This window comes from Phascolarctos cinereus, unplaced genomic scaffold, assembly GCF_003287225.1.
Source record: "Phascolarctos cinereus isolate Bilbo 61053 unplaced genomic scaffold, phaCin_HiC Scaffold_9;HRSCAF=440, whole genome shotgun sequence".
NCBI lineage: Eukaryota > Metazoa > Chordata > Mammalia > Diprotodontia > Phascolarctidae > Phascolarctos > Phascolarctos cinereus.
In genome coordinates this window covers 245,540,202-245,553,330 of record NW_027556402.1, presented here as the reverse complement: position 1 = coordinate 245,553,330, position 13,129 = coordinate 245,540,202, and the positions used below count along the sequence as shown (strand labels likewise).

Genomic DNA, 13,129 nt, shown 5'->3' with positions numbered 1-13,129 from the left:
TACAAGAATACAAGTTTCAACTGGATAAATGACAGGTAGAAAAGGTCATGTTTTATACAAATCAAAGGAGGAAAGACAAAACTACCCTTCAGATTGATGAGTAGAAGAAGTTATCATGACCAAACAAGGAGTGGGGAAGATCACAAAAGATGAAGTGGGCAATAGGGAAGATATAAAATTAAAATATTTTGCAGCAGCAAAACAAATGAGGCCAAAAGAGAAGGAAAAATGTTAACTAGCAGAAAAACTTTAGAGACAATTTCCTTATCTGAAACACAAGGTCTGGGGAATTGAAGGCTTGAATCACGTAAGAGAATGTGAGGACACCTGGAAACTCTGAGTTTTCTGACTACACTAAAGGACAGAACTGCCTGCCCTCAGTCTGAGGGATGTGAACACTGAGACCTTCCTAAGTGATCAGGATTGATCATCCCAGTGGAAACACTCCCAACATGTCCTAGAGGAAAGCACCTAAGTTTCAACTTAAATTTCTTTGCCTTAGAAAAGAGTAACTTAAAAGGAACCCAGAATTGTAGAGGAAGATAGTTGAATTGGGAAGAAGAGGAAGACTCAGTGGCATCCACACAAGAAAATTTTGTCAAAAAGCACAAAGTCTACACTTTGGGGTCCTCAGTTAGCAGAAATCACATATCTCTGCCTCCCTCTTCTCTATGATCCTTACCAATTCTCAAGTTCTCTTTCCCTCCCCACAGGAAGAGAAAAAGATCACAGAGGCTCTTTTGGAGACTTTAATTAGCCCACAGTCATCGTAAATGGACATTTGCACCTGAGACAAAAGTTAATTTCTTCCTCTTCCTCAGAAATCTCCCAATTTCCCTGAGCCAACAATGTCACTTTTCCAGCAGATGACATGATAATTTCAGCTCCTAGGGGAGATGAGGTCACATTCACCTTTCCCTATAATTTCTGCTTTAGCAGTGACTATGTCATGCACTTTCACACACCAATTGGCATACGTCTACCCCCTGCCCTGGCAACAGAGAACAATGTGGTGAGTGACTGAAGGTCTCTTTGTCTCTGAGACAGGAACTGGTAGACTCCCTTGCATGAGAAAGAAAGCAGGCACCCAGGTCTCCGGGTAGTGGGGATGGGGCAGGAATTCCAGGAAAGTTGCCTAAAGAGAAATATTTATGTCTCTGGGACACAGGAAGGTCATTATATCTGCCACAGGGACATGGTTAGGCCTCGTCCACTATTGTCTCCCTGCTCAGGACCCTACCCTTCTAGACTAGGGCAATGGAGTATGTGTGAGATGGGGGAAGGGAGAAATCTCAATGCTAAATCCAGATAATTGAGGATTCTGCCTCAGCAGCAGCCCCAGCCAACCATTGCCTCATGATCTGGGTGAAGGGAAGGGCTCTTGTTACTGAACAGGACCACCTCCCAAGGAACAGGAGTTCCAGAGTTCTAATCTAACTCTTTTCAGTTGAGAGAGAAGGTAATATGTCTATATATCTCAAGACATCACAGAAGGAACAGGAGTTCTGAGCTCTAATCTAGCTATTTTCAGCTGAGAGAGAAGGTGATATGTTTACATATCTCAAGACATCACAGAAGGAGCTCGAGGTCATGACTGTTTAGAGATAAGTATGGGAGGCAAGACCCCTGCATTCTACTTTCCACCACCTAACCTTAATATGGCACCTCACATTTCTCTATGAATAAATCATTCAATCAAGAGGCAATTATTGGGAACTTACTTTATGTCAGGTATTAAGACTGGGCTGCACTTTGGAGACAGAAAAGACTTTTGGGGGCCACTGACAACACAGTGATCCTGAGCTATCCAGCCCACCCAATCCTGCATGAGTCAGAGGAGGCCGTGAGGGGAGTGAGAAATGGGGAAAGAAAATAAGCATTTATGAAGTCCCTTCTATGTTCTGGGAACTGTGCTAAGCATTGGACAAATAACATTAGAGGTAGAAATGGAATTAGAGTTATTATCGTCAGTGTTTGCCCAAGATCTATTCAATCTTCCATATCCAGGTGCTAGGGAGCCTGAATAGGAACAGGCTGGGACAGACCGTAGCTGAGGGACCCTGGTGAAATATTACTGTATCTTCATTTGAAAACATGGTCATATTATGCTGCCAAGGAGTTTTCTGACTCTAAGCTCCTTAAAGAGCAAACAGGGTCACAAAAACTATTTCATCATGTGTTATACAGTACAATTCTGTGTAACTCCTGAGCAGAGGGCTTGGGGCCTGACACAAGATGCTAAGACTGATCCCAGTCACGTTCCTTAAGGAGATTTTTTTATATAACATTTATTGGTTATATAAAATGTGATTTTATGCAAGTGAGGAGATCGCAGTAAGGAAACTACCTCCAGCAATGCAGATCAGCAACTGTTCTTCAATTTATAATCTTATAGATTTACCTGGAACACTGAGACATTGACCTGCCCAGAAAAACACAAGCTATTTGATGTCAGTCAGGACTTTTCTGACTCGAAGGAAAGATCTCTTTCCACTCTAGCACACTGCCTACCACTAGCTACTTAGCAAAAGCAATGACTTAAAATAGGAAGTACCAGATGGCCTGTTTCTCCCATCACTGCCCTTCAAATGATGACTTCTACAGCCTGGTTGATTCCACGATCCTGACAGAGCCTTCTTTTGTCCATAGGCATGGGCACCCTAAAAGTATTCAGAGATCTCAGTCTACATGCCCTTGTTTATTTCCTGGGGGAGCCATAAAGGTTCAGACCAGACCAGATCCCAGCTCTCCTGCAGACATAACCTAGTGGCAGGGAATGTGGGGAAGAGGCTTATAGGAACCCTAACTCTAATGTCAAAAACAACAGGTGATATAAACATTAGTGCTGCTCATACTCAGTTCTACGTGTGATTTCAGGCAACAAACAGCTCAGTTCTTGAATAATTACCATGACTGACAACAGCTAGCATTTATATAGTGATTTATGGTTTGGAAAGCACTTTACCTATATTAACTCATTTTATCCAGGTGTCATTTTCATCCCCATTTTACAAATGAGACAGCTGAGGCTGAGAGAGGTGAAGTGACTTCCCCACACAGCTAGTCTTTGTCTAATGCAGGATTTAAAGGACCACATGACTCTTCTGACTCCAGGCCAATCTACACTCAGACCCTGGACTGATTTTTCTAAACCTCAGGTCCACCCATGTCACCCCCACCCCTGCTCAATAAACTTCAATTTCACCTCAAATATAAAATGCTTTGGCATTCAATGCCCTTTAGAGCCTAGCCTTACCCCTCCTCCCACATTGCCAGGATTCTTACACTTTAGACCCTCTCAGAGATTCTTCAATCCAGTGACCCTGGCCACTCCATCTCCAGGCTCTGGGCACTTTCATGAGATGGCTCCCATGCCTGAGATCCTCTCTCTCCTCATCTCCACCTCCTGGCCTCCTGCAAGTCCCAAGTACAACCTCAACTTCTACAGGAAACTTTCCCCAACTGCCCTTACTTCTGGTGTCCTCGTTCTGCTGATTATCTCCAATTTATCCTGTATACAGTTTGTTCCTACAGAGTGGGTGTGGGTGGGTGTGGGTGGGTGTCTCCCCCATTAGACTTTCAGCTCCTTGACATCAGGGACTGGCCTTTGCCCTTTATTGATCCCTAGCATGCAGCACACTGTGTAGCACACATAGACACTTAATTAATGCTGATTAACTGGCTCACGAAAAGGTGCACTTCATTATGTCTGTTTCTATTTTTCTTGTTCCACTTGAATGGTACAATGGATAGAGTACTGAACTTGTAGTCAGGGAGACATGAATTCAAATCTTGCTTGAGATATTCCCCAAATATGTGAGCACAAGCAAATCACTTAACCTTTCTTGGCCTCAGTTTCCTTATCTATAAAATGGGGATAATAATAATAGCATATACTTCAGAAGGTTATTATGAGGATGTTATGAGGTAAGTTACATAAAGTGTTTCACAATTCTTAAAGCACTATAGAAAATCGAGCTGTTATAATTATCATTATTATCACTCTATTATTGCTAGATGTTATTTTTTTATGAGGTATTTTGCCCCCAAACCTGGTTACTTATCGTTAGGGTGCCATGCATAGCAGAGAAAGGCCTAAACTACTTTCTGTTCCTATTCAATAATCACCAGAGATGTCACATCTCTAACTTTTTTCTTAATGTCTATTCAGGTCCTTAACTTCTCTGTTGTTGATCTTTTCATTAGATTTGTCTGTTTGAAAGTGGTATATACATTAAGGTCTGCAACTGTGGCTTTTAATTTTTATTTTATTTTGAATTAGCAAACTTTGATTTTCTCCATCTCATCACTTGCGTTAAAGAAAATAGAAAAAACATGAGTAATAAAGAAGCATAATTAAGTAAAATACATTCCCATATGGGTCATGTCTGAAAGTGTGTGTATACATATACATACGTACATACATATACATACGTGTGTGTAGTTATTCATCAAGGTTTCCTCACCTCTCCATCATAGTTCATCCTCAGTTGTCTGCAATCATAGCTGATCCTTGCAACAGAGTTCCTAAATTTTCAGTTATTTCTCTTTGTATTTTGTTATTGTATGATTTAGTCTCGTGGTTTTGCTAACCCCATATCACACCTGCCTTCCCAGATTGCTCTAAAACTATCCTTTTCATCATTTTTAGAGAATGATAGTATTCCATTACAGTCATATACATAATTGTGGTCAGCTATTACCCAATTTAGAGGCACCCCCTTAGTGTCCAGTTCTTTGACACTATAAAAAGAGCTCTTAGAAATACTTCTATATGTAGAAATCCTTTCTTTCCCTCTTATTTTAATCTCTTTGTGGTATTGGCTTGGCAGTGGTATTTCTGACAGTTTGGTGACTATCAAAGCTTACAAGTACTTTCCAAAGTGGCTAGATCTTCCCTCATTCCCTTGAACATTTTTTAATTTTCCTTTTTTGTCATATTTGCCAATGGCAAGGGTGGAAGAGAGAATCTCAGTATTGCTGTAATATGTATTTTGCTAATATTTAAAAATTTGAACACATGTTAATACATAAGTTGATACCTTAGATATATTCCTGTTCCTATCCTTCAACCATTTATTAATTGGGGATTAGCTCTTATTCTTATGAATTTGAATCCATTCTTCAAATATATTCAAAAATGAGGTCTCCCACTTTTACTCTATATTTCTCCCTTCAATTTTTTTTAGGCAATTGGGGTTAAGTGACTTGCCCTTGGTCACACAGCTAGTAAATGTCAAGTGTTTGGTCTGAGGCCGGATTTAAACTCAGGTACTCCTGACTTCAGGGCTGGTGCTCTATCCATGGCACCACCTAGCTGCCCCCCTCCCTATAATTTGATTAGTTTTTCCATTTATACTTAGAAGTTGTCATCGTGTGTCTGTGTGTAATAAGAGAGAGAGGTGGAGAGACACGGAGAGAAAGTATAGTACATATGGAAATATAATTCATGTATATATAACAATATATAAGTGATTAATTTGCTTTTTGTATCTTAAAGAACAATGTTGTTTCCTGGCATATCTTCTTTTATCATTTCTATTATTTCTATGGCTTTTTCTGAAATCATGATTGCTACATGAAAACGTGATTGTTTTCTTCAGGTCACCTGCAGCTTTGTTATAGATTCTACTTTTACCTTTATGTGAATGTTTATAAATCAATGATATTTCTTATATATAATATATTGTCCGAATAAGATTTCTTATACATTGTACTGTCCTCTTCTCTTTCATAAGGAAGTTCATCCCATTTACTTTCACAGTGATGATTGTTGGTTTTGTATTTTCCTTCATCTGTACTTACACCTCTTACTCTCTGCCCCTTCACCCTTTACAAAGAGGAAAGTAACAAAAGAGTAATTTGTGATGAGATTTTTTTTAACAACAAATTCAATCCTTTTTCTGGTTACTGTTGATTAAAGGGTAGGGATGAACCAAGCCCATTCTCACCCAATGCTAGTTGTACAAAAACCTATACAAGTGGTCTTACTACATGCCAGGAGCTTTACTAAGCACTAGGGATAAGAATTAAAGTAAGAAAGACAGTTCTTTCCCTCAAGGAGTTTATGTTCTGATGGAGGAACAAAACAAATGGAGTATTATGGAAAGGGGGATAGGGACATGTTCAGTGGCATAGTGAAGCAACAGAAGGGAAGTGGCCTGGAGACATGGGTCCTGGAAGTTAAGGCAAAAGTTCACCTATCACGGTTGATGCACCCAGGGGCAATCCAAGCTACTGGTGGGAAGGAGGTGATGATTATGACCCGAAAGCAGAAGACATGGTTTGGAGACATCTGAGAAGTAACATATTACTGGGATACGCAGTAAAGGATTAATAAGTATTTATGAGTTGCTAAGTTGAATACATGTCTTATCTGGGAAGGTTTGCCACTCATTGTATAAGAGGTGAGTAGGTTGTAGAATGTGATAGGGAAATCTTCTCTCTGGAAAAGTCACATTCCCTGTGTTTCTCCCCAGGTGACTTTGGATCTGACAGCAAAACTCTCCAAGATGCCTAAGAAATGAGTTCTCATAAAGAAAACCTGGAGATTGCCTACTTGACTGTGCTTTTGTTTGGAGTCCTGGGAAACGTGTTCCTCCTTTACCTACATAGCCTGAAGTTCATCACTGGTCACAGAAACAGATTCATTAGCTTGATAATCATCAACTTGGCTTTAGCTCATACCCTGATGATTGTTTTCAGAGGGATCCCCATAATAATAGCCACTTGGGGATGGAGATCTTTCCTAGATGACATGATGGACAAAATCTTAACTTACCTCATAAGAGAGACCCGGGGAGTTTCCCTTAGCACCACTTGCCTCCTGAGTGTCTTCCAGGCCATCACCATCTGTCCTAACAGCCTCATGTGGGCAGAGATCAAAACTAGGACCTACAAATATATTGTTCCCTACACTTTATTCTGTGGGATTTTCAACATTCCAATAGATGTCATAGTGGCTGCAAACATAAGTGATACAAGGAACAGTAGTAATGGAAGATGGAGGATTGGCACAGCTCTTTTAACTTTCATGCCATAAATGCCATACAAATTCTAATCTCAAAGTCAGTTGTTGATGCTGTGTTTGTGGGTCTCATGATCTGCTCCAGTGGCTACATGGTGTTTGTCCTGCACAGACACAGCCAGCAAGTCCAGCACCTTCACAGCACCAGCCTCTCCCCCAGAGCTTCCCCTGAGACCAGAGCCACCAAAGCCATCCTGATGCTGGTCGTCACCTTTGTCCGCTTTAACTTAGCCAGTTCCCCTTTCATTATTTATATAACTTCTGCTAAAGCAACTAGACACTGGGGAATACGTTTCACTGTGGTCCTCTCTCTGTTTTATCCAATAGTCAGCCCCTTTATGCTAATCTCCATTGATACCCAAATGTCCAGGTCTTTGCGTGTCTCTTAGGTTTGAAAAAGTTCAGCCAGGAAGAACTCTCTGGCTGATAAGAATTGTTGGAGATAATGGAAAAGAATTGGGCACAAAGGAGGAATAAGCCATCCACTCCTTTTCTCTCCAGGATACACAGCACACTCTGCTTCACAGGACTCTCCCTACGTTGGCATAGGAAGCTCTGCACCCTAGATCCCAAACAAAACGTCTTACCTTTCCAATAAAACCTATACCTTTTTTTCTTCCTGAATTCTCACAAAGGCACCACCAGTCATCTAAAGCTTCAAAGCTCAGAACCATCTTCATTTCTTCATTCACTCACCTCTCATATACAAATCAGTTGCCAAGTCTTCTGGATTCCACATCGGTAACATTTCTTATGCATTCCCTTCCTTCCACATCAAAGGCCCGCATTCTAGTTCAGGCCCTTATCACCCCTTACCTGGTACTCTTGAAACACCCTTCTTATTTGTCTCCCTGACTCAAGTCTTTCTCCATAGAACTGGCCAAACTGTTGCCAAATTTATGTTTTTAGGACACAGTCTTAACTGTGCTCACCTGCTCAAAAGCACCACTGGTTCCCTATTGCATTCTGGGTAAAAAAAAAATCCCTTTAAATTTGAAATCTACATTCCTTCTCAAGCTGATTCCAGCCCCACTTCCCAGTCAAATCTCATATCATTTGCCATCATATAATCCAGGTCCAAACTAATGGCCTGAATGTTTTTTTCCTTACAAGATAGTTAGGTTTCTGCTTTTTTCTAGCATATCCCAGGACTGGAAAGTACATTCTCCTTGACTCTGCCTTACAGCCTTCCTTGCTTCCTTCAAAGAAGAATTCAGGTAGCTCATCCCACAAGAATTTTTCTTGGCCACAAGAATGCTGTGTGCATTCACAAAATGTTATGCTTTCACATGTAAATGTGCATGTGCACAATATAATTACTTCACATGTACTCTGCATGAATTTTGTATATATTTATCTGAGTAAATTTGGGGTTTCTCCACAATAGAACATAAGCTCTTTGAGTAGGTTATATTATTTTTTTTTTAGGCAATTGGGGTTAAGTGACTTGCCCAGGGTCACACAGCTAGTAAGTGTCAAGTGTGTGGTCTGAGGCCAGATTTGAACTCAGGTCCTCCTGACTTCAGGGTCAGTACTGTATCCACTCCGCCACCTAGCTGCTCCCTCCTTGAGTTGGTTAAATGTCTTTTTTTGTCTTTGTATCACCAAGGACTAGGACAGGACCTGGCATAAAGTGAGCCTTCAAAAACTGAATATTGAGGGACTTCCAGCAGTAAAGCCAAAATGGCGAAATAAAGGAAATGCTTCACTGTACTTTCCCAATATTTCCCTCCAAGCAACTATAAAATGACACCTCAAATTGAATTCTGGAGTGGCAGAGCCAATAAAGGTCAGGGTAAGATATTCTTCCAACCCAAGATCAATTAGGAGGTTGAAAAGATCTGTGACACGGAGAAAGGGGGGCAGTGGCTAGCCAGGAGTCCACATGGATAAAAACACAGTGATGAGACATGATAGGGGCTAAAGAAGCAGCAGCAGCTTTGGGAGCTCTCAAGCCAGATTTGGGAAGGAGACTTTTTAAGTAGTGAGAAAGAGATTATAGGGGACTCCCTTGTGCCAGCATCAGACATAGGACTGACCATTGTTTGGCAACTCCATTGCCTACACCCATTTCTAGGTCAACGTTCAAGGGTAGAGTGGAGCACTTTTGGTCAAGAGTGTACAGGTCTCCTGAGAATCAGTATCACTGGCATCTAAAGGGAATAGGGGTCCCAAGGAGCCTTATCACTTTCAGACATCAGGGGTGAGGGACTTTGAGGAGAAATAGCACTTGCAGTCCCAAGAGAGCAGAGATCCTGAAAAGCAGCATTGATTGCACACCCAAAGTATCAGAGATTATTCATGGGTAAGGACCAAGGCACAGTCCCAGAGACCAGTGACCACACTTCTTCCCACATCACACCACCTTGGAAGCACCAAAAAATTCCAAGCCCCTAGAACTATCTCTGACAACAGCAGTACAAAAAAGCCAGAAGCTAGGACAATGGCAGTCCTCCACACATACCAGGAATAGAATCCAACTTTAACATAAAGTACAGAATCAAGAAATAGGCTGGGAAAAAGAGCAAACAACTAAACAAGAAATTAACTATGAAATGATGATATCATGACAGAGAAAATCAAGAGACAAACTCAGAGGAGAATAATAATGCCAAAATAAATACAAGCAAAGTCTCAAAGAAAAAAAGTGTGCATTGGACACAAATCCAATAAGAATTCCTGTAAGAACTAAAAAGTTATTTTCAAAATCAGATTGGTAGAGAAAACTTTAGATAAAGAAATGAGAGTGAGGGGGAAAATATGAAAACTCAGTTAGCAGCTGGTAAATGAAGCACAAAAAATTTAAGAAAATAACAGCTTACAAAACAGAATTAGCCAAATGGGAAAAGAGATAAAAAAGCTCAGTGGAAAAAAAATTTCCTTAAAAATTAGAATTAGGAGCCAATAAGACATCATGAGGCAAAAAAAAAAAGTCAAAAGAATGAAAAAAAAGAAAATGTGATAAATCTCATAGGACCTGGAAGCTAGGGCAAGGAGAGATAGTTTGAGAATTATCGGTCTACCTAAAAGCTATGATATAAGAAAGATGCTAGATAGCAAATTTTAAGAAATTATAAAGGAAAAGTGCTCCAATACTCTAGAACCAGAGCATAACATACAAGTCAAAAGAATTCACCAATCACCCAGAAAAGATTCCAAAATGAAAACATCTAGGAATATTACAGCCAAATGCAAGAGCTCTCAGGTCAAAGAGAATATACTTCAACTGACCAGAAAGAGACCATTCAAATACTGTGGAACCATGGTCAGGATCACACAAGATTTAGCAGCTACCACATTAAGGGATCAGAGGACTTGGAATATGATATTCTGGGAGGTAGAAGAGCTAAGGCTACAACCAAGAATCACCTACCTAGCAAAATTAAGCATAATTTTTCAAGGAGAAAAATAAATATTTAATGAAATAGAGGACTTTTCAGTATTCCTGATGAAAAGACCAGAGCTGAATAGAAAGTTAGAGTTTCAAATACGTGACTCAAGAGAAGCATAAAAACATAAACATGAATAAGAAATTATATGAGAATCAATAAGACTAAGCTGTTTACATTTCTAAATAGGAAGATGATACATACAACTAACTCCTAAGAAATTTATAATAATCAGAAAATTTAGAAGGATTCTGCTGATTATGTTGAGATGGTGTAAAAAAAAATGGATGGGTGAAAAAGAGGGATCCCCTGGGAGAAAAGTGAAGGCAGAGTTAGAATGGGGAAAATTTTCTTGCATAAAAGAAGGAAGGAAGGAAGATGGAAGGAAGATCTTTTTCAGTGAAAAGAATATTGGGGGGCAGGCAGCACTTGAACCTCAATCTAATGTAAATTCATTCAAAGAAGGAAAATTATATATAAACAATTATATATAGAAATCTATCTTCCCCAATAGGGAAGTTGAAAGGAAAGAGAAGGGTGGTGGTAAAAGGCAGGGAGCATAAAGGAAGGCAGTGGTCAGAAGTAAAATAGACTTTAGAGTGTGGGAAAGGATAAAAAGGAAGAGAGAAAGATAAATAGAACATAATATGATAGAAGGAAATGCACAACTAGTAATCATAAATGGGAATGGGATGAACTCACCTATAAAATGGAAGCAGATACCGGAATGTATTAGAATACAGAATCCAACAATACATGGTTTAGATAAAACACACTTGACACAAACACATCTACACAGAATTAAAGTAAGGAGCTGGAGCAGAGTCTGTTATGCTGCAGCTGAAGTAAAAAAAAAAATAGGACTAGCAATTATTATCTCAGGCAAAGAAAAAGCAAATATAGACTTAATTAAAAGAGATGAGCAGGGAAACTACATCCTGCTAAAAGGCACTATAGACAATGAATATCAGTACTAAACCTATATGCACCAAAGGACATACATCAAAATTCTTAAAGGAAAAGTTAAATGAATTATAGAAGGAAATAGTAAAACTATACTAGTTGAGGAACCTTACTTTTCCCTCTCAGAGCTAGATAAATCTAACCATGAAATAAATAAGAAAGAAGCTAATGAGATAAATAGAATCCTAGAAAAGTTAGCTATTATAGACCTCTAGAGATGACTGAATGGGAATAGAAAGGTGCATACTTTTTTCTCAACTATATATAGCACCTTCATAAAAATTGACCATGTATTAGGGTATAAAAACCTCACAAAGGTAGAAAAGCAGGAATGTTAAGCACACCCTTTTCAGACCACAGTGCAATAATACATTATATTCAATAAAGGACCAAAGAAGCAGAGATTAATTGGAAACTAAGTAATTAAATCTCAAAGAATGAGTGGGTCAAAAAACAAATCATAAAAACAATTAATTTAATTAAAGAGAATGACAACAATTAGAAAATGTGCCAAAATTTGTGGAATGTTAGGGAAAATTTCATACCTCTAATTGTGAACATCAATAAAAGAGGGAAAGAACAGATCAATAAATTGGATATGCAACTAAAAAAACTAGAAAAAGGACAAATTAAAAATTCTCCATTAAAGCCAAAATGGAAATCCTTAAAATCAAAGAAGTTCATAAAATTGAAAGAAAAAACCATTGAACTAACAAATTGAACTAATAAAAACTAGGAGCTGTTTTTTTTAAATAATAATAATAATAAATTGTTGGCTAATTTGATTTAAAAAAAAAGAAAACCAAATTACCAGTATCAAAAATGAAAAACATGAATGCAGCACCAAGAAGATGTAATTAAAGCAATTAGTAAGAGTTATTTTGCTTAATTATGTGCCAGTCAAACTGAAAATTTAAGTGAAATGGATGCATATTTACAAAAATATAAATTGCCCAGATTAACAGAAGAGAAAATAGAATACTTAATAAGCCTGTCTTAGAAAAGGCAATTGAATGAGCCATCAATGAGCTCCCTAAATAAAAATCCCCAGGACCAGATAGATTTACAAGTGAATTCTGCTAGACATTTAAGGAATTCCAGCTGAGATCTTTGTAATCCTAAAGGACGACGACGCCATGGCACTCAATATGCCAGCAAATTTGCAAAACTCAATAGCAGCCACTGGATTGGAAAAAATCCATTTATATCCCAATCCTAAAGAATGGCAATGCCAAAGAATATCCATATTACCAAATAATTGTGCTCATTTCACATGCCAACACGGTTATGCTTAAGATTCTAAAAGCTAGGCTTCAGCAATATGTGAACTGAGAATTACCAGAAGAGCAGGCTGGTTTCAAAGAGTCAGAGGAACTAGAGACCAAATTATCACATTCACTGGATGATGGAGAAAACAAGGAAGGCTTCATTGACAACCCTAAAGCCTTTGACTGTAGCAAGTCCTCAAAGAGATGGGAGTACCAAATCATCTTACTTGTCTCCTGAGAAACCTGCATGTGGGCCAAGAAGCAAAAGTTGGAACCAAACATGGAACAACTGATTGGTTTGAGATTGGAAAAGGAGTATAATGAGGCTGTGTATTGTCACCTTTTTTAACTTACATGCAGAGTACATCACATGGAATATTATTATGCTTTAAAAAATGATGAGGGGCAGATAGGTGGTGCAGTGGATAGAGCACCGGCCTTGAAGTCAGAAGGATCTGAGTTCAAATCCAGCCTCAGACCAA

General features: G+C 39.0%; 1 protein-coding gene across 1 annotated transcript; it reads left to right on the top strand.

The window, feature by feature from the left end:
• Positions 1-6,523: 6,523 nt before the first annotated feature.
• Positions 6,524-7,454, top strand: LOC110223967 (vomeronasal type-1 receptor 3-like). Its single transcript, XM_078148876.1, is given in 3 exon segments — positions 6,524-7,010; positions 7,013-7,405; positions 7,408-7,454. Coding segments are annotated over 3 exon segments (927 nt in total).
• The last annotated feature ends 5,675 nt before the right edge of the window (positions 7,455-13,129 follow it).